The following is a 22,884-nucleotide window of genomic DNA, read 5'->3' on the forward strand; positions in this document are numbered from 1 at the left end:
CGAAGGAGCAGCTGTTCCGCATTTTTCATGAATAAAAAACAAATTAAATTATTTCTCAAAAGAATTTCACGAAGAAGAAATACCATAAAAATAAATAAAAAAATGTAGATAATTTCACTAGTTTGTGTACCGCTCAAACATCTCATTTCTCCTTTGGGTCTTGCAGCTAAAATGTTTGGGAACCACTGCCATAAAGGAAGTGATATGCAATGCCAATGTCCAACTGTATGTAGGAAAAACCTCCAGGATAACAGACCACAACAGTGGTCAAGGATGACACCCATACCTCTAGTATTAAATAAAAAAAATATTATGATCTATAATTAAATTCAACCCAACATCAGTAAGTTCGAAGGACCAGGCACTAACGCCAAAATGCAGAAGACCCCTCTTGCAAGTAATTAGAATATTATACTCAGACCATATAGGCGTTCAAAACCATAAACCATTAAGATAACGGGTAGAAGGTAGAAGAACGTGGAGTTCAACCATTAATTTAGTTGTGGGAAGAGTAGTTGTAAAATGTAATAGAGTAAATGTACTCAAGTCAAAATGTACCTTTTATCGTACAGGCATGTACGATAAAGGCGGGGACATACAGTAGCGAGCATCTATCACTGCTGAGCGGTGAGTGTGGTCTTCTTGGCTGCACTCTGGCCCCACTGGCTCTCCTGGGCATAATGCTCACCTGGCAGCTTCTTCTTCTTTCGGGTTTAATGGCGGCATAACTTTGGCGGTGCATTACCGCCACCAACTGGGGACCTTGTGTGTAAAACTTTATACATAAAATAAACCAAAACCCATGAGACTAGCCGATTTCCTTCAATATTCTGTCCATCCCTACATCCCAGACCCTAAGGCCTGAGATGACTGTGCAAATTCTTCTCTCACTGTATCGCTCAACTCTTCTCCTCCTTATATCCTCAACACCCTGCAGGAACTTCCTGGATGCCTCAAACACCATCTTGATCCTCTCCGATTTCCATGGCTATGAATGCTAGGAATCTCTTCTTAGTTCTTGTCACAGCAATTGTTTGTTTAATCTGTTTCCTTCATTTTTTGCTCTGGTTCATATTGTACAACATGCACCGTTTCAGTCCCATCCAGCCTCCTCACAGCTTCCGCAAGAATCCTCATATGACATTCTCTTTTCTTTCCTGATCTTACTCACTTTAATTTCCTTAATTCTTTTAGGACAGATTGCCACTTGTGCACCATGGCTTGATTGTTTGATTGATTGATTGATTGATTGATTTATTAACAGTTTGCAGAATTACAGTACATTTCATGATTTCAAGTACAACTCAATACAAAAAAACTCTTAACTGTGAGTGGACGACACCATAAAGCATTACACTTGTTTACAATGAATGCACCTTGTGCCCTGCATGCTGTGTGAAACTTAGTTTGTATTTAAGCAGTCAATTTCTGTTTAGTCAGTGTGATTTTTACCCCTCGTCATTTTGGATTTATAGACTTGTTGGGCTATATCTCCAAATTGCATGTGACCTTTCCATGTATTTCTGTAATGGTATGTCTCGCTGGGAATAAATGTATCCCACCTAGATCATTTGACAAAGTTTCTGTCTCCGTTTATTTGCGCAATCTTTACCATTCAAACAGAACTATTACAGTAAATTCCTGTGTCACTGTCACATCAAGCAGCAGCTTGATGTGACAGACAACACAAAATATGTTGTTGCACAACTGAACATCATTCAACACAAATCACTCTTCTCACGCATAAAATCACTTTGGCAATATTGTTTCAAACAATTCTCTCTTTGTTGCATCGAACACATTCTATCCATTCTGTTCAAGTTTTAATATTATTATTATTATTTTGAGTCTACTGTAGGTGTGTGTGTGTGTGTGTGTGTGTGTGTGTGTGTGTGTGTGTGTGTGTGTGTGTGTGTGTGTGTGCGTGTGTGTGCGTTAGTGTGTGTGTGTGTGTGTGTGTGTGTGTGTGTGTGTGTGTGTGTGTGTGTGTGTGTGTGTGTGTGTGTGTTTTTCTGATATTTGTCTAAACTCTGGACACAAAAACTTGAAACTGTGACCGTCCCAGTCAAACCAGGACGTCCAGCTACCCTAGAAGCCCACAATAGTTTAAGCACTTAAAAACCTTGTACCTATACTTAGTTGACTGGAATACCCCAAGGCCAGGGCTGGTTGAATACCACAGGTCAGGCCAGGGCCAGGCCTGTGTGCCTGCATTGAAGGCGCTCTGAGTGACATATTTATGTCCACTGAGAAAAGAGAAAGCATGACCGGTTTTTAACACTGCAACATAGATTTCTATCATGAATCACATTCTAATGAGACGGGTTGGGCAGGTATTTACACTGCTGCATGACAGCAACTCTACCAGACACAGACACACACACGTACTGTACCTGTACACACATACGTACACACACTGCTGCTCCCTGTGACTTGGACATGGCTGTGGATCTGAGTAAGTAAACAAACACATTATTATTTTGAATTGGCTATTTGATTAAAGTTGCAATCCAGAATTATTTTTAATTAATATACCGTTATTTGTTATCTGTATGGTGTAGAGTTCATACAGTGTATAACGTTGCTGTCGGGTGAAAACCTCATATGTCCAAAACTGTTACTTTTCAGGATTCAGATGCATTTTGTGTTTGTAGATCAGCTATTTTTGTTACTTTCTCCCTACGACCCTGGTGTAGGGTAGGACACCCACTGGTTGGCAAGTAGCCCTGTCTGAAGCACATGAACCCAGAGGTATCCCGCTAGATGTTTGGTCTGGGTTTGAATTCCAGGCGTTGCCGTTGCAATTAACTCTCTTTGTTATGAGAAGATATTACGGACTGCAGGTTATAACTTGATTGCTTTTTACAGCATTTCAGATCTGCTGCTTTAGATGGTGGAGGATGAAACAGTGAGAGAGACGGACACAGTCCGTGGAGCTTGAAGATTAGCTATTCTTTTTCAAAAGATGTTTTAATACATTTTGAACTTGTGAAACAGGATATTCAATGAGTACTTTTACTTTTGGTACTTTAAGTATATTTTGATGCCAATGGATTGATGGATGGCTGGATGGATAGATATACCTTACTTAATTATTTGTTTATTTGCATTCATATTTGCATTCATATTACATATGCAACGTAAATACACCGGATTAAGAAAATATGCTAGTTTACATCTGCTATGATCCGCAGTCCCCACACAAAACATAAAAACAAAACAGGCAGACAGTGAAGCACATTACATTAGGAAACAATTAACAAAGCATAAAAGCATGGTATCTATATGGTTAAGCAGCATTTTTATAGGGCAATACAGATTGTAAAGTAACTTGTCATAGGGTATTAAATCTTGTTTGTCCAAAGGGCAAGTCAAAATCCTTGCAGAATAGACTGTAACGTGTTTTCTAGTGCGTATCACTCTGTAAATGTTTATTTTTACGGCGTGTCTGTCTGTCTGTCTGTCTGCGTGCGTTACCCAATGTCCCCATAAGTAGCCTATAGTAGAATTGAGAAATGAACATTGTGAGGAGTGAGGACCATTTTCCTGCTCCTGAGTCCGAAGCTAATCTCGGAGACCAGACGTTTTATATGTCAAACTGCCATAGGCCAAGGAAGACTCATTAACCAGTGGTGGAAACTGGAAAGTAACATATATACTTAAGTACAATTGTGAGGTATTTTTACTTTACTTGAGTATTTCCCAATTCTAATACTTTTACTTCTACTCCACTACATCTTAGATCCAAATATTGTACTTTTACTGCACTATTTATAAAAAAAACTTTAGTTACTATAGTTTCTTTGTAGATTTAGATTATTATTACAAAATATACATGAACCAATTCAGCCATGTATACATTTTGGCCATTTGTAAATAGCCGATGTGACGCATTGTGAGCTTGGTTAGTTGATGTGACGCATTGTGAGCTTGGTTAGTTGATGTGACGCATTGTGAGCTTGGTTAGTTGATGTGACGCATTGTGAGCTTGGTTAGTTGATGTGACGCATTGTGAGCTTGGTTAGTTGATGTGACGCATTGTGAGCTTGGCTAGGTCGATGTGACGCATTGTGAGCTTGGTTAGTTGATGTGACGCATTGTGAGCTTGGCTATGTCGATGTGACGCATTGTGAGCTTGGTTAGTTGATGTGACGCATTGTGAGCTTGGTTAGTTGATGTGACGCATTGTGAGCTTGGCTAGGTCGATGTGACGCATTGTGAGCTTGGTTAGTTGATGTGACGCATTGTGAGCTTGGTTAGTTTTGATGTGACGTATTGTGAGCTTGGTTAGTTGATGTGACGCATTGTGAGCTTGGTTAGTTGATGTGACGCATTGTGAGCTTGGTTAGTTGATGTGACGCATTGTGAGCTTGGTTAGTTGATGTGACGCATTGTGAGCTTGGTTAGTTTTGATGTGACGCATTGTGAGCTTGGTTAGTTGATGTGACGCATTGTGAGCTTGGTTAGTTGATGTGACGCATTGTGAGCTTGGTTAGTTGATGTGACGCATTGTGAGCTTGGCTAGGTCGATGTGACGCATTGTGAGCTTGGTTAGTTGATGTGACGCATTGTGAGCTTGGCTCATTAACACACTGGTATAACTCTTGAACCTCTTGTCTTGTATAGGTCGTTCAATGTTCAATAAGGTGGACTTCCACTGTCAGACCAATAACTCCTCCCACCACACCAGTGACATCACAGATGACCAGCTGATCGTGCGGCGCGGGCAGTCGTTCGTCTTGACCGTTGACCTCCTGCGACCTTACAATCCTGACGCCGACCAGCTCCGCTTTTTTGTTCAAACAGGTACCGCATGTACTTAGATCTGCTCTTTTATTTTTCTTTGACATGGTTCTTCACAGGATAATATGGTATTGGTATTACAATTTGAAATGAAAAATAAATTAGTTTTCACAGTTTTAGAGCATATCTGTGGTCATAAGAGATATAATGAACTTTTCTTTTCTATGGTATTCGTATTTTCATGTCAAAAGTCCCTAAACGTCCAATCTCTCTTCCTATTATGTCAAACAAATGTGTTACTGCAGGTCTGTATATTTCATCAGGTAACCACATTCCACCAATTACATCAGATTACTCTATTTTACTGTTCAAGATGATGGCCAGGCGGTGCATTACAAAAAACAGTACACTAAAATATTATAAAATATAGTATAGTATAAAATATATATGAAAACATTTTAGGTGAGAAATAGGCAATGCAGTAACAAATGGGACCCCGCCCAACATTTGGGAAACAGTGGTGTTGTGCACAGTCAGATGAGATTAGACTGTGATTGGCTGAGACACAACCAGCCTCTGTTTTACGAGTCAGAAATATCACAATGTAGGTCGCAAAAAAAAGGCCATTGAAGCTTGACCTTTTTTGTGTGTTTTTCGACCTTGTGTGGTTGTGGTTCCTCACAGGATCTTTTCAGACTCCATCTCAGCCCTTAGCAGTTAGCACTCCACCTATAGTTATGATCACCATGCAGACTAGCTCTGATCCATAGCTCTATAATGTGTTGCATTTAGATGCAATCTAAATGCAACGCATTAGAGCTATGGACCAGAGCTACATGCAGACATACCTTGGTCAATAAACCTGTTTTTGCTTGACAAAAGAAGATAGCATGCTATTTAGATCTAGACCTGTTATCCTATGGTTTCAATGTGATATATACATTTGTTTTACGAGTATATTGTTGTTTAGACTGATGCTGCAAGGTTCTTGATTTTCCTGTGATCCTATAGCTTACAATACAGTGTATAGTGTATAGTGACTACACTGTCTCTCTGCCTTTAATGTACAGCATGTGTTGCTTAAGTTAATACCTTGCCTGTTGTAAATTGCTCTGGATAGCTAAAAGCCTCAATATGCACAGCAGCCATATTGGAAAGAAATTGGGCCTCTTCCATATTTTCTTCACAGGTGTTAGTGTTACCAATGATACCATTACCAATGAAGGCTCAGTTCCATAATTCCATTTAGTGTAGCCCTTAACAGCCCATAACTCTGAGTGTAGAAATGGAACCAAATGGACCCGTTACACAACCGTAATTAACCCAATCAAGGGACAATGAGGGGGGAAGCACCCTATGATCCGACGGACCATTGCTCTGAAGGAGCATTGGTCCGAGGTGCGCTGGGGGTCGGGAGAGGGTTGGGGTTAGGTTTAGGTGTCTGCCCCGGGGGAGGTTAGGGTTAGGGTGAGGGTTTGAGGTAGGTTGACGATCGGACCAATGGACCGTCGGCATATTGACGCGGACCCAATGAGGGTCCCTCGACCCCAATTGGAGTCTCACTACTGGTGTAGCAAAGCCTTTCCAGTCAGCACAATATCAGCACCCTGACTCTGTTTGACCAGAACGGAATACAGCCTTCATTAGAATCATTGGTAACACGGTCACCTACGAAGGAAGTGAGGAAGAGGCCCAATTTATTTACAATATGCTGCTATGCATAGAGCCTTTAGTAAATTGTAAACTTGTATTGTAAATTGTATAGTTCCCAGGGGCTCAGAGGAGCTCGGCACGTGGGCTGTGTTTGGTATCCGAGGCCTTGAGGGATTCTGCACCAGTAAGGCCAAATGGAAGGCGGTGCTTAACAAGGGTTCTGCCCTTCAGCAAGGCTGCGTGGTCTTGGATGTGACGCCCCCTGCTGACGCTCCCGTAGGGTCCTACTGCCTGTCTGCAACCAGCGAGAAATTCCAGTTCGCAGCCGAACGGGAAGTCATCATGGGCAAGCTGGTGGTGCTCTTTAACCCCTGGTGTAAAGGTACAAATGGGGAGAGGGAGGGAGACACCTTTTGAACTTTAACAAGATCCATTAATTGTCTCATTAAAGGACATCAAGAAGGAGCACTCGGGTGCACTACTGCTGAGATTGTGGGTTCAAATCAACCGTAGTGCATTTGTCGGACATATATACGAATACCATTGGCCCGTGTTCGGGGAAGGGAAGCTGCGCGATGTGTTTTGTGCATAGATATACAGTATATAAGAAAGGCTAGAGGGCTCACCTGCGCTAATGGCCAATGGAGAGCGACGTCGCTACGTGGCGGCCATCTTACCGAGGGCAGCATAACATTGTGTCTATGGGCATGTACTTTTAAAATTTCCATAACTTGCTCAATTTCCAACCGGTTTGGTTTGTTATAAACGTCAGAGACGTCCGCATACTTATATGCTTTTATATAACGTTCATATAAAAAATAACATTAAGCAGATAAGCGTCCTGAATAATAGCCACATTGATAACGTTTGTAAAAAACCAACCCGTTTGTAAATCTGTCAAGATTTGAGCGAGTTATGACTATTTTAGTTTGAGCTGCCATAGAACATAGACTATACTGTACTGTAGCCCCTCAGCAAGATGGCCACCAGGTGAACTACGTCAGAGACTTCGCCTTGAGCCATCTAGCCTTATATGTCTATGGTTTTGTGTACATAGATAGATGAATAGGTGCGTGTGTGTGTGTGTGTGTGTGTGTGTGTGTGTGTGTGTGTGTGTGTGTGTGTGTGTGTGTGTGTGTGTGTGTGTGTGTGTGTGTGTGTGTGTGTGTGTGTGTGTGTGTGTGTGTGTGTGTCTTTTCTTGTTTTGTGTGGTTTGTGTCGATTGACTGGATGTTTATTGTGTTGTGTGTAGATGATTCAGTGTATCTTCCTGAGGAAGTCGAGAGACAGGAATATGTGATGAACGAAAATGGAATCATCTACAGAGGAACAGACAGATACATTTCTGCTTTGGCCTGGGATTATGGACAGGTAAACATTACATTAGATGACGGGGTTGGATAGAGGACGGACGGCGGACGGACGGACGGACAGACGGACAGACAGACAGACAGACCATCCCAATAGCCCAACATTAGGCTAATTTTCCACTGGTCATAATCTAGATTTATTACAGAATTTCATGCGACTAATAAAAAACATTGTTATTAAACTCAATATTTTGTCTCTCTCGCTGTCCAGTTTGAGGAAGACATGGTGGACATTTGTCTGAAGTTGTTGGACGTCAACCCCAAGTTTGAGAAAGACCCCGCTGATGACCTCTCCGCTCGCTGTAACCCCATCTATGTCAGCAGAGTGGTCAGTGCTATGGTAAGGCAAAACGCATCAAGGCAAGGCTTATAGCTGTAACCCCATCTATGTCAGCAGAGTGGTCAGTGCTATGGTAAGGCAAAACGCATCAAGGCAAGGCTTATAGCTGTAACCCCATCTATGTCAGCAGAGTGGTCAGTGCTATGGTAAGGCAAAACGCATCAAGGCAAGGCTTATAGCTGTAACCCCATCTATGTCAGCAGAGTGGTCAGTGCTATGGTAAGGCAAAACGCATCAAGGCAAGGCTTATAGCTGTAACCCCATCTATGTCAGCAGAGTGGTCAGTGCTATGGTAAGGCAAAACGCATCAAGGCAAGGCTTATAGCCCCTGCTAGCCTTTAGACCAGTAGCCTCGGAAACCCAGATTTCTTTTTAGACCAATGGCTCTCAAAGGGGGTGACGTGGCATTCTAGGGTTTATCAATGTCACTTCAGATTAACCTCTTAAACCCTCTATACTTACTAGTACGAGAGACCTAAAAAGATCTGAATCTTCCCCCTAGAATAGTCTATACTTACCCTCTATACTTACTAGTACGAGAGACCTAAAAAGATCTGAATCTTCCCCCCAGAATAGTCTATACTTACCCTCTATACTTACTAGTACGAGAGACCTAAAAAGATCTGAATCTTCCCCCCAGAATAGTCTATACTTACCCTCTATACTTACTAGTACGAGAGACCTAAAAAGATCTGAATCTTCCCCCCAGAATAGTCTATACTTACCCTCTATACGTACTAGTACGAGAGACCTAAAAAGATCTGAATCTTCCCCCCAGAATAGTCTATACTTACCCTCTATACTTACTAGTACGAGAGACCTAAAAAGATCTGAATCTTCCCCCCAGAATAGTCTATACTTACCCTCTATACTTACTAGTACGAGAGACCTAAAAAGATCTGAATCTTCCCCCCAGAATAGTGAAGCATGGTTTTCAAGTGGATGAATGTCAATTAAGTTAATTCCAATCTGTCGTAATAATAATAATCACAGTTTTCCTTGTGACATATCCTAGGGTACAGTTTACAGGTAACTTTTACTTTAAATGATGAATACATAATGCATTATACTACAATCCGATAATATTATTCTGAATTAGGTCATTAGTTAGGTCAATGAGTAGGCAATATTTTTTGTAATGCAAGTATATTTTGAATGTAGTATTTTTACTCGTAACAGAGTATTTCTACTTGTGTGTTATAAGTAAAAGTAACAGTCTTTTATTTGTGCAGATCAACTCTCTAGATGACAGAGGAGTGCTGGCCGGCTCTTGGAGTGATTATTCCGGTGGCGTCTCGCCCACTCATTGGAGTGGAAGTGTCGAAATCCTGCAGAAATGGCGCAAATATAACTGTCACGCGGTGAAGTACGGGCAGTGCTGGGTGTTCGCCGGGGTCATGTGCACAGGTAAAGAACCCATGAAGCTAATGTGAGCTCTAGTGTTATACAGTTATGGTTGTCATTCAAAATGTCAACTCCATTGGAAGGTATATGCATCACAATGTTAAATACAAATACATTGTAATACATTGTCAAATACATTGGTTCTCAGCGTCTGGTCCGGGAACCACCGAGGGTCCAAATGGACACACATAACGGGCATAACAGAGTTTCTTCACATTTTCCGATTTAATTCACAGTGGTTTATAGGCTTGGTGTCCTACCAGACACGACACGACATGACATGTCGTGACATGACATGACATGACATGACATGACATGACATGACATGACATGACATGACATGACACAACATGACATGACACGACATGACACGACACGACATGACACGACACGACATGACACGACATGACACATATCATACAGTAATCAGAGCAGAGTTACGCAAACTCCATTCACTTCATGGGGCCACTCCAATCTACATAGACTTCTATTGGTTTGTCCCTAATTGAAGGCTCCACATAGGGACAACCGGAAGTCTATGAAATGCATTGGAGTCTATGGGCTGACCCATGTGAACCAGGCTGTTTCCTTGACAGTAATATGACATAATGACATCACAACAGGGCCCAGTGCTTGTTCTACTTATACAAGTCTGCGTTTTTGTTTTTCCGCAGTGATGAGGTGCTTGGGGATTCCGTGTCGTGTGGTGACCAACTTCCAGTCAGCTCACGACACAGACGGCAGCCTGACCGTTGACGTGTTCCACGCAGACTACGGAGTTCGGCCCAGGGACTCCAAGGACAGTGTTTGGTGAGTTCATACTCTCATCGCACGGCAGTGTCGCATGCAGACAAAAGGTGATCTCCAACTAAAAGCCCTATAGCTGTCACCCTGGCACACTGAAAACAGCAAACACACTTGACCTAGTTATGACGACCATGCAGACAGTTTACCCTGGTCATTTTGTTCTTCTGTATAGGCTTGTTTTTTCTAACCACAAAGATACAACATAATTTAGATCTCATGTTATTAGACAGGTTCATCGTTTATATAGTTTCAATGTGCATATTATTATTTAGTAAATTTGTTTAGTCTGATGCTAGGTTTCTGCATGGATTACCTGAATCCTAATTTACTGAGGCACTATGCACTGTCTCTCTGCTCTCTCTCTCTCTACTATGTCCTTACCTTGCTTATTGTAAATCAGTCTGGATAAGATCGTGCAGTCAGGGACACTCTGGTTGATGACGCGTTCAGTGTGTCAGAGCCTTAACAGCGTGGCGTTATGTAATGGAGTATGAAATTGAACTCGAGACAAAAGAAAGGAAAGAGTTCTGTATTGTCCCGTCTCTCATATATACAGTTTCTTTCTCTCCACTGTCATGTCCGTGCACAGTTACCTGAAAAGTAGCCAGAAACCTAACACGTTAGCTCAGGCTACCTGAAAAGTAATCATTAATGACAAAAGGTGGCAGTGATTACAAAATTGCACCTGTGTGAAGTGAGGGGCGCTCTTATCATCATACATTATCATACGTCATCTCATTCCGGCAAATCCCAATTTGCGACCTCACTTTTGTCTTCAATGTTTGTGTTTACACAAACACTCAAAACTGGCCATTCATTATCAATGGCATTCAATGTTTGTATTAGGACAATGTTTGTGTTTACACAAACCCTCAAAGCTGGACATAGGAAGGGTTAGCACCCCTCAAAAAAGGGTATCAGCCATGGCAATTATATAACGATTACCCTGTGGTCAGGTAGCCCACGTGTAAAGTGTCCGTCCACCACCGTACGTACCGGGGTTTGAATCCATCACAGTGCATCCGACACATGGCTTGGCCAGGGGAGATATTAGGCTTTTTCTTCAGGCAGATGCGAGTCACTCTCTGCTACATGCATCTTTATGCAGAGACTTGCGCCTTTTCAGCTTGAGGAGACGTCCATGTTTCTCTGCAGAGGTTCCAGGTCAACATCAGCGTTTTTCTGCTCGCTCTCGGCGGTGTACAGGTTGTTCTCCTGGATGTAGCGAACCACGGGGTCTGGCGTCAGGTACCTGACACTCTGTCCCCGCCGCAACGCTCGCCGCAAACGAGTGGCCGAGATCTCGTTTGTCACCCATTGGCGGACCACGTGGATGTTCTTACGATGCCTCCATAGAGCGTCAGATTTGTGGATGACCTCCTCAGCATCTGTCTCGTGGCGGCTGATGCAGACCATGCCATAGAGACCTAGGATCTCAGCCACGTCCTCCTCCTTCCAGAGATTTGGAGTCTGGAAGGAATCCAGGACGTCAGCCCCGCACAGCAGCATCAACTGTGGGCTTTTCTCCTTCTTTGCACTCTTCCTCCTTCTTTGAAGCTCTTTGTTCTGCCCTGCCGCTACCTGTTCCCCGTAGTGATGCCGCGCTACTTTAACCGTCTCCATCCACTTAGGCTGTTCGCTCTCCCAGGGTTCTACTGTGATCCAGTCAGAGTCTTCTATGGCCAGTTGGGCCATCTGCACACGGTGGCGGGCTTCTATCAGGCCCTTCTTCTTATAGCCGTCACTCACTGGAGAGATGATGCCTTTCACCACCTTGTATGGGCCCATGTCTTCCAGATAGTCTCTGGCAAGCTCGAACATCCTCAGGTGCATGTTGGTTACGGGGTTGAAAGAGCCACAGGACAGCAGCACTACTTTGGTTGGATGCTGGGACTCCATTGTCTTTGGACTGATTCTCTGCTCTAATGGCTCCTCTTCTTGTGTGACTTATACGTACGTACTTGGTGTATGCCCCTGGGGGAATGTCTCTAAACGGTGTGAAAGGCAGACTAACTTTAAAGCATGCTACGCTTTTACCTTTGATCTGCCTCGACACTCATGTCATCACTCTGACACCAGTCTCGTTCATGGAGTTGTCCAAATATGGACTTCCATGACATGATACTGGCATTCAAGCACTCTGATCAGAATATGGGGTAACCATGACAACCTAATGTCAACAAACATTTAAGTCACACACACACACACACACACACACACACACACACACACACACACACACACACACACACACACACACACACACACACACACACACACACACACACACACACACACACACACACACACACACATGTCTCTGTGTCCTTTCACTCATGCCTATATGGAGTTCCTCACTGACATCAATCAGTATATATGCTCATATATTGGTTTGTGCCCATATCAGTCGGATCTGCGGTTCTTCATCATCATACATCATCATCATAATAGAGGCACCGCTTCACGAGTGTGATTTATTTGAATTACAAAGTGGAAGTGGGACATTTCCAAAAAGTGTGGTTGCTATTAAAGGTATGATAATGATGTATGATGATGATGTCTTGACCCGTCTTGACAAGGGGCGGAATAATCTGGTTGCCCTGTTTAGTTAGGCAACCACACTAATGAGTCATAACATTAAGTGTTGATGATGGTCTGACTCTGAAACGTCCTTCTGTCAGTGCGTTATTTGTGGACTTTAATGCCGGCCTCTTGCCACCCATGGCTTTAACTTTGGTAAGTCTCGAGTTTAGAGCACAAACCTTTTAAACGTATTGTTGTTTATTCTGCCATGCAGGAATTTCCATGTGTGGGTGGAGGCCTGGATGAAACGGCGAGACCTGAAGGAAGATGGAAGCTATGATGGCTGGCAAGTTCTGGACCCAACCCCACAGGAGAGGAGCAAAGGTACTTGTCTCTGAAAGCATTAAGCAATGCATTGAATGTCCTTCTAATCCAATGCAAGAAGGGGCCATGGTTTTTCCATTCCTTTTTTCTTTTCTTTTCTTCTTTTGATACCATGCTTTATCTCTGGGACTCCCACACACTGCAAATGTGATTTACCGAGAGTGCACAAATGGAACCAAGAGGACCCACAACTTGGTTACATTTCCTTGAAATTAGAACATTGGACTATTAATGAGTTTGTTCTCTCCTGCAGGTGTGTTCCGCTGTGGTCCGGCTCCCGTTGCAGCGATCCGTGCAGGACACACCGACCAGAAATACGATATTCCGTTTGTCTTTGCTGAGGTTAACGCTGACTGCATTGACTGGCTGGTTAGTAAATGGTCCTGGACTACATTTATATAGGCCAGTGCTTTTCTCCTAAGCACTTTACAATGTAATTCACTTATTCACATTCACCCATTCATTCACACACTGATGGCAGAGGAAACCATGCAAGGCACCAACCTGCTAGCCAGGAGGAGCCGGGAATCGAAACCTGGAACCTTCGGGTTCCAAGACTATACCTATACCCTACACCCCCTGAGCCACTGCCGCCCGCTGCTCCCAAAATACGGAATGAACTCCCTAGAACTGCAGACTCACTCCCAATCTTCCGCTCACCTCACTCACCTCTTCAGACTTAGACTTAGCCTGGAGCACTTGCAAAGGCTAAAAGTGTAATTTAGATAGCATAGCATTATGTTATGTAGACCAGTGGTTCCCACACTTTTTCATGTCAAGGACCCCCAAATTGACACTAATTTGCCCACAGACTCCCATGTGAGGAGATATGCCTGCAGGGACCCCCCATAAGAGAAGATTTTTACGGATCTAGCAGTGATTCTCAACCTGTTTGATTTCAAGGACCCCCAGTTTTACATGCATTAGTCTACGGATCCCCATTTAATGGCATTTCTATCTCTGAGACCCCAATTTACATTGTAAAATCAATGTTAATTGAACTGAGAGTGTACAGAACCATAAAGGACAAGGGTCCATTTGGTTCCAAATTAGCATTTAGCTGGGTACGTCCCCCTGGAACTCCCTCAAGGACCACTGATGTAGACAGATGCCAGGTACATTACATTAAATGTACAGATTATTGATTTTCTACTGTTAGACTGGTGATAGGTTCTTGGTCTACTTATGATCCCAGATGACTATTTCTATGCATTTGCTATAGCGCTGTCCTCGCTTGCTGTAAATCACTCTGGATTTAGAGCATCTAGCTGCTAAATGCCTATATTGCCTAAATTGTAAATTGAAAGGAACTGTGTTCAGGGAAGTAGTTATATCAGTGCTTCTCAAAGTAGAGCCTTGAGGGGGCTCCAGAGGGTCCCCATGCTATCACAGCATCGGAATCAACAAGCTCCGTGGGAGCTTATAGACAGAACTGCTATTTCCCAAAAATCTAGAAAAGGTTATAAACTTTTTAACAACACAGATGTAACAACACAGACTTTGTATGGGGTCCCTGACACAAGATATTTCCAGATGGGGTTTGTGGCCAAATACTTATTATGTTCTATGACAAATAGCTAAAATAGCCAATATTCAAGTTCATAAAACGTTACATTGCGACGGGTTTTGCGCTTGACGTCCCACAATCCAAATATGGATGTCTTTAACTGCAAGTGCCCAAATATGGACAATTGTACATTCTCCAAATTAACTCAAGATTAATCTACATCACTGCGAGAACTGTATAAAAGGAATGAGACAGCCCTCTTGGAACAGTAGGTTAAGCTCTGTAATCAGTCCTTTTGAGAAGGGCTTTAAGCTGAATGTCTAAACGATTAGCACGCATTTAGCTATTATGGTGATGAGGTTGTCGGTTGAGGATGATGATAATGATGACATTGATGCTGGCCTGGGACTGGGCGTTGTCCCCGAGAAGACGAAGAATAACGTCAAGTGGGTTGATGTCACTCGTGTTTTCAAGGGGGCATGTAAGGAACTGAACCTTGGCGAGTTGCTCCATGACAAATTGTTTGGCCTGTTCGAGGCTATGTCGGCCATCGAGATGATGAATCCAAAGATGGATGCCGGAATGATCGGGAACCAGGTCAATCAGAAGGTAGTTCTGAGCTTTGAACAGGCTGTCAAGGCCGGTGCCATCAGGGTAAGGGACCTGGGCCCGCCTCAACTGATCGGCATCATGGACACATGTTTCTGTTGCTTGATCATGTGGCTGGAGGGCCACTCTCTGGCCCAGACCATATTTACCTGCATGTACGTGCACAAACCAGACTTAATACAGGACCCAGCTCTCAAAGCCTTCACCCTGGGAATCCTCAAAGTCTGCAGCATCGTTCAAGGGAAAGTCATGAAGGCTGCTGTGTTTGAAGAGGAAGACTTCCAGGCTGTGACCTATGGCTTCAAGATGGGCGAAAATGTTGCGGACCTGCGGGTTACAGGCATGCTGAAAGACGCAGAGGATGAGTTTCAGAGGCGGGTTAAGAGCACACACTGTCGACAGGGAAAGCAGCAGCAACGAGACACCGAGGTCAACCTGGAGCACCAGCAGTATTTGGCACTTTTCAACAGAATCAAGTTCACGCGCCTGTTATTGACCACACTTATCGCCTTTTCAAGGAAAGAGGCCAGTAGCAGCTCGATGGCCGAGGCCCAGAATCTGATGGCTCAAGCGGCTGAGCTCCTACCAGCCATCCACTCTAGCATCCAACATGGTGTCCAATCACAGAATGATACTAAAGGAGAAGATCAACCCATCATGATGGGCTTTGAGCCGCTGGTCAATGAGAGACTGCTGCCCCCCACCTCCCCACGCTACATCAAGATCATCAAGAGAGAGGAAATGGTGGCCTACTTCACCAAGCTCATAGAACGTATCAAGAGCGTCTGTGACGTCATCAATGCCACCAGCCTGCACGGCATACTGGACTTCTTCTGTGAGTTCAGTGCGCAATCTCCCTGTGTGCTCTCCCGATCTCTGCTTCAGACAACGTTCCTGGCAGATAATAGGAAAGTGTTTGGTACTCACCTGATGCCGAATATGATCAAGGATGCTCTCAGATACTTTGTCAGCCCGCCTGTCCTCTCCTCCAAGTGCTGTCTCTTCAACAACCACCAGGCCAAGGGCTACATAGACTCATTCATCACACACTGCTCCGTGCCGTTCTGTAGCCTCATACAGATCCACGGCCACAACCGAGCTAGGCAGAGAGACAAACTAGGACTCATCCTGGAAGAGTTTGCCGCACTGCAGGCCGAGGCAGAGAATGTGGACACTGCGTTACACGGCCTGCTGACCAAGCTGGAGCCTCAGAGGCAACACCTGGCCTGTCTGAGCAGCTGGACCCTCTACCACAACCTGAGAATCATGATCCAGTACCTGCTGAGCGGTTTTGAGCTGGAGCTTTACCGCGTGCACGAGTACCACTACATCTACTGGTACCTGTCCGAGTTCCTCTACGGCTGGCTGATGTCCACCACAGAGAAGATTGCGGAGGAGCAGCAGAAAGGATGCAGCAGCAGCAGCAAGAAAACCAAGAAGAAGGAGGTGTGCCCGCTCAGTAAGGAGATCACCATGTGTCAAGCATACCAGAACATGTGTGCTGGCATGTACAAGACCATGGTGGCGTTGGACTTGGACGGGAAGGTGCATAAGCCGCAGTTTGAGCTGGACAGTGAGCAGATTTGCTATGAGCATCGCTTCGCCCCCTTCAACAGCGTGGTCACTCCCCTGCCCGTACGCTACGGCCAGTTCAAGGAGATGTCTGACCTGAAGAAGTGCGACCCTCTGCCAGGTTCGGCTGACTTGTACCTCGCAGCCAGCAAGCACTTTCAGCAGGCTAAGCTGGTCCTCGAGAACGTGGCCGGTCCAGACGCCGAGGTGAGCCGTGTCCTGAAGGTGGCCAAGCCCAACATTGTGGTGACGAAGCTCCTGGCCGGAGGACACAAGAAAGAGCCCATGGTGCTCCCACAGTTTGACTTCTCCACTCACAAATACTTCCCTGTGGTCACAATTACATGATTCAGAAGCAGACTACTGGCAAATGAACACTCAGGATGTAACCCAGTGGTGGACAGCAACAAATTACATTTACTTTTTGAGCAGTGCTAGCAACACTTGACTGCATTGCATGGTCTATTGGTTTATTTCAGAATGTTTACTATGGACTATGGTTACTGTGTCATTACCTCATCTCCTTGTCTATATTATTATTAACCTCTGCATCAAAGGCACCGCTCACTTCACACTGGATGTGATTCACTCCATTACATTTCAAAGACAAATACCGTACCCAAATACGGTGTCTATGATGTGAACCTACTAACCTACTGAACCTACGGATTTGTTTGCTAGGGTTCAAGTGTTTATATTATCATTAGTATTATTATTATTACAATTACTGTATGTGTTTTTGTATACTGCTAGGTTATGGCTGATGGTTCAAAGAAGAACATCTTTTCTGACACCTTGAGAGTTGGTCAAAACATCTCCACCAAGTCTGTGGGCTCCAACAAGAGGCAGAATATCACAGACAGCTACAAACAGAGAGAGGGTGAATATATGTGCACTCACACACACACGCATACATTTTTGGGGAAATGTCTAAAACTCAATACAGCAATGCATTTATATTAAAAATAACATTAGCATTTTGCTCTGACATTTATACTTTTGAATACTCTAAAAGCAAGTTCTCCAATACAATTTTAACCGAGCAACTTTCACTTGTTGAGTAATATTTTACCAATATATATATATTTTTAATTGTAATATTGGCTAGTTTACTAGTCAAAGAATAGCAGTAGTTAAAGCTGCACTATGTAACTTTCCTCTTTTACTAAGTGCTGATCATTGTACCATTGAGCTAATAGAGCCTCCCTGCTTGCTTAGGGATAAATTGAATATCGACCTTCAGGTCAAAATTCTTGTCAAACCAGAAACAGGTTTGTGTCAATTAAAGGCCAGTTTTCTACTAGACACAAGATCTAAATGTCTCAATAGAAGAGCAGGGAGACCGAATGCAACCACCCCAATTGTATATCGGTAAGTATGTATTATTGTATTAACATACTCTACCAACCATACAGATTGGACGAAATGTACAAAGTGCAGCTTTATTACTATAATAACTCTGCCCTCTCCTAACCAGATCATTTGGGGTCTCAGGGGATGGCAAATGCCACCCCCTAGTGTTCACTTTTACCCTCACATTTATTTATTTTATGAACATTCTCCCCAACTCTGAACATTTCTTGCAGATTAATCTGATTTCAGATCAATTCATGCTTGTATAGATTATGCTTTCTTGTCTGCAACCATGCATGTATTAATCATTTCCATGTCATTAACATGGATTCAAGTTAATAGTCTCGGATATTTCATAGAAGCAAAGGTTAAAACTCAATCTGTGACTTCTTCACCTGGTTGGCAGTATGTAGAACAGCAGGAACAATATTACTAAAACATCATGATGATGTCTAAATGTGACACGTTGTTGTGAGCTTTTAGATCAACTATTTTTTTGTGAGAGAGTAACTTACAAAGTTACAGGCTACCATTCATTTTCAATTAAAGCAAGTGGCATGAAGATACAAAGATACATCATCCAACTTTTGCAGCTGCAAAACAAAAACTGCAACAGCTACAAAACACATGTAGATTTCTATCTGTGCATATATACCCCCTGTTTTCTTTTCTGAAATGACACCTGTGTGACCTCTGCTCCTAACAGGTACCGACAGTGAGAGAAGTGTCTTTAAACACGCCCTCACCAGAGATTACTCCATAGAAGGACACCCCAGAAAACCAAAGGTGGAACCCGGAGATCAGCCTGGAACGAATGAGCCAAATGGAGCGGATGAGCCAAATGGAGCGGATGAGCCAAATGGAACAAATGCTCCCAAGAAGATTTCAATGAACATCGAGGAGGTATAGGGCAGGCTTCTTATGTATGATGGATGTACAAGCTCACAACTTGTAGTGTGTGAGCTTGTAGATCTGTTCAGTTATATTTGGGGGAAATTTAAAATAAATAAAAATAAAAACATTGTGAAATGGGCCATTAGTACTTTTACTCAATATATTTTTATGCCAATACTTACTGTTCTTTAACGCAAGTAACATTTTGAATACAGGCCTTTTTACCTGTACTGTAAGAGTATTCTATATTGTAGTGTTGGTACTATTCATACTTACAAAGGAAAATAAAATCTGACTATGTCTTATAACATGCATTATTCTAGGTGTCCAAGCCCATCAACGGTCAGGACATCAGTTTGAAGCTGCAGATGAGCAGTAAGGACCAGGCAGCCAGGCATTTCTCTATTAACATCAGCACCCAGGTCATGAGGTACACCGGTGTACCTTCTGCTAACGTCTACTCCCAGCTGAATGATGTCACTCTACTGCCTGGACAAGGTAAACTAGTCTGTCTTAATACGGTAAATTCACTAACAAACAGCTGAGTAGAGAGGTGACACAGGCCGGACACTGCCCAGTCCACACCAATGATTAATGAAATCATTGGTGATTTGAAATCGCTTCTTGCAACCACTTTCGTTTCTTGGCTGAGGCTGCTGCTGCTGCTGCATGCAGCGTGGGTAGTTTGGGTTCATAAAATGTCCTTGGACAGGCTAGTGAGGCTACACAAGCGGCCACAACTCCAAATAAACAACTATTTATTCTTATGGTTACTGTACTGTACTGTACTGTACTGTACTGTACTGTACTGTACTGTACTGTACTGTACTGTACTGTACTGTACTGTACTGTACTGTACTGTACTGTCGCAGAGGCCGAAACCTTGTTTGCTCAGTCGGTACTCGGTATAGCACTCACCTTTCAACCACAAGGCCATGGGTCCGACTGCAACTCTGTGTATGAGTAGCACAGCTTGGGTGTGGCAAGTTGTGCGGTTATAAGTACTGGGAACTGATAGTAGGTACAGGTGTTGCACTCCAACTCAGTAATCCATCTAGCACATTGTGAAAAGGGGATATGGACTCCAAACCCTCAATAAGCCTCTTCGACCGGTTCTTTTTTTATATAACATATCATTTGACAGTTGTTGTGACAGATCATGTGTGGTCTTGACTTGAGTGAGAGTGTGTGATTGTACTCATTCAGGTGTGTCTGTTTCTCAGTGGGAGTTGGCAGCCCTGCAATTATTATTAACGTTCTTGCCGCACACCTGAAATAATTTGTGTGTGTGTGTCTCTCTCTCTCTCTCTCTCTGCCTGCTTGTATTAAATACTATCCATCCATCCACACCAATGATTAATTAAATCATTGGTGATTTGAAATCGCTTCTTGCAACCACTTTCGTTTCTTGGCTGAGGCTGCTGCTGCTGAGAGTGTACAGTATGCACTGTTTGGGTAGCTCCGACTGCCAACTCTGCGTATGAGTAGCACAGCTTGGGTGTGGCAAGTTGTGCGGTTATAAGTACTGGGAACTGATAGTAGGTATTAACTGTAAGACAGTTTGGTTATCAATAATTGGAGTGTAAATTTGTGATACACTGTGTGTGAAATGAAATGAAAATGAAAGTGTTAACTGACAGTTCTTTCAAACTGCTGCATTATGGCCTGCACTATCTATTTTATTTATTGTGAATTGAATTGAATTGAATTGAATTGAATTGAATTGAATTGAATTGAATTGAATTGAATTGAATTGAATTGAATTGAATCGAATCGTATCGAATCGAATCGAATCGAATCGAATCGAATCGAATCGAATCGAATCGAATCGAATCGAATCGAATCGAAGTGATGTCTGTCTGTCTGTCTGTCTGTCTGTCTGTCTGTCTGTCTGTCTGTCTGTCTGTCTGTCTGTCTGTCTGTCTGTCTGTCTGTCTGTCTGTCTGTCTGTCTGTCTGTCTGTCTGTCTGCAGACATGTCCGTGCCCATCCTGGTTCCAGCCTTGGCGTACAGGAGCCACATGCTGAACTGTGACAGTGTGAAGGTGTCCGTCATTGCCACGGACAAAGAACAGCCAGATGCCATCTACCTGACGGAGGTGGACATCACACTGGAAAGCCCTCCCATCTCTATTACTGTTAGTAGCCTATTACATTAGTTACTACTAAAACTGCCACTAATCAGTGGTGGTGTATACTCAAGGTTTCACATGTTGAAATTTCAGAAATTTACAGAAAATATCCAAAGATATATAATATAGTGGCTCTACAAGCTCATTGTTGCTGCATGTTTGTAGCTAGCTGGGTGTGGTAGTTAGTAGTGTATGCATTCAGGACATGTAATGCTCAGTGACTCAGAACCTGCAGGCACGCACACGCACACACACACACACACACACACACACACACACACACACACACACACACACACACACACACACACTGAAAATAGCTCGCTTGTCAGCTTGTTATTTGTTATCCTATATACAGGTTTAATGTTTGTTTTTCCTTAAACAAACATTAAAAACACCATTGACATGAACAGAGAGTTTTGTCCATGTTTGTTTTGTCTGAGATGTATATATAGCGCCCCTCACTTCACAGTTCACACAGGTGTGATTTTTGTCTTAAGGTCTCCTCGGAATAGGGATGCTATGGTTGGTTAATGTAAAGGAAAGAAATGATCACACAAGGATTTGGCGGCCCCCTTGGTTTGATTTCTGACCTAATGCTTTGTGTTTAGGTTCCAGAGCAGGGCCAGCAGCGCAGAGAGCTACCGGTGGAGATTGTGTTCAAAAACCCACTTGATGAGGTGCTGAGGAACTGCACTCTGACTATCACTGGCAGTGGACTGGTCAAATATGCCATTCAGGCCAGGTCAGTGTATGTGCAAGTGTGCATGTGATAACCAATCCTGTGTGTGTGTGTGTGTGTGTGTGTGTGTGTGTGTGTGTGTGTGTGTGTGTGTGTGTGTGTGTGTGTGTGTGTGTGTGTGTGTGTGTGTGTGTGTGTGTGTGTGTGTGTGTGTGTGTGTGTGTGTGTGTGTGTGTGTGTGTGTGTGTGTGTGTGTGTGTGTGTGTGTGTGTGTGTGTGTGTGTGTGTGTACAATGTATGCGCGCATGTGTGCGCATCGGCATACAGCATGTTTATGAGAATGTATTGTGTTGTTGTGTATGTTCAGATTAGCAGAGCTGGGTCCAGATCGCCAGGTGCACTTTAAGTTCTTCATCCTTCCCTACAAGTCAGGAGTGAAGACTCTGCTGGTGGACTTTGACTGTTCCAGCTTCAGAGACATCAAGGCAAGCTGCACCATCAACATTCTACCTGCCACACCCTGGGCTGTACACTCTTGAGGATGCACCTTCCACCACACACACCCCTGACGATGCACCTTCCACCTTCTATGACTCTCACACCTAACGATGCACATGCACCTTCCACCTTCTACACCCCTGAGGATGTGATCTGCCCTGTCCAGGTGTCCACAATTCTACCACTCATCCCTGACGATGCACCTTTGTGATCTGCATAGATTTCTATCTCTGGGACACCAATCTAAGAACATTCGTATTGTTATAATATACATGATTAGTATGGTCTAAATTACTAAAATGAAGGAATGTTTTGTTTTTTTTCGCATATTCAAACTAATCGCCTGATTCACTTCATTAACTTGATCACAAAATGCTTACAAGCTTTCGGTGGACATTTGCTTACAAGCTTTCA

General features: G+C 43.4%; 3 protein-coding genes across 3 annotated transcripts; 2 read left to right on the top strand and 1 right to left on the bottom strand.

Moving 5' to 3' along the window:
- Positions 1–2,399: 2,399 nt before the first annotated feature.
- On the top strand, positions 2,400–22,511 carry tgm8 (transglutaminase 8; the record flags this gene model as incomplete). The annotated part of the gene is made up of 15 exons (XM_083771012.1): positions 2,400–2,455; positions 4,627–4,806; positions 6,509–6,778; positions 7,649–7,767; positions 7,978–8,106; positions 9,339–9,513; positions 10,185–10,320; positions 13,115–13,224; positions 13,478–13,593; positions 17,666–17,792; positions 18,972–19,168; positions 19,483–19,657; positions 21,133–21,296; positions 21,902–22,035; positions 22,340–22,511. The coding sequence occupies exons 1-15, from the start codon at positions 2,440–2,442 to the stop codon at positions 22,509–22,511; spliced, it is 2,220 nt and encodes a 739-aa protein (XP_083627138.1). The 5' UTR covers positions 2,400–2,439.
- LOC310863692 (nicotinamide/nicotinic acid mononucleotide adenylyltransferase 1-like) lies at positions 11,440–12,216 on the bottom strand (the record flags this gene model as incomplete). Its single annotated transcript, XM_083772189.1, has 1 exon — positions 11,440–12,216. The coding sequence occupies one exon, from the start codon at positions 12,214–12,216 to the stop codon at positions 11,440–11,442; it is 777 nt and encodes a 258-aa protein (XP_083628315.1).
- Positions 15,080–17,260, top strand: LOC310863693 (N-alpha-acetyltransferase 35, NatC auxiliary subunit-like; the record flags this gene model as incomplete). The annotated part of the gene is made up of 1 exon (XM_083772190.1): positions 15,080–17,260. One exon carries the CDS (start codon positions 15,080–15,082, stop codon positions 17,258–17,260), a length of 2,181 nt encoding a protein of 726 aa, XP_083628316.1.
- Positions 22,512–22,884: the final 373 nt, after the last annotated feature.

The sequence above is a fragment of the Protomyctophum parallelum genome (assembly GCF_964188405.1).
Source record: "Protomyctophum parallelum genome assembly, chromosome: 8".
Taxonomy (NCBI): Eukaryota; Metazoa; Chordata; class Actinopteri; order Myctophiformes; family Myctophidae; genus Protomyctophum; species Protomyctophum parallelum.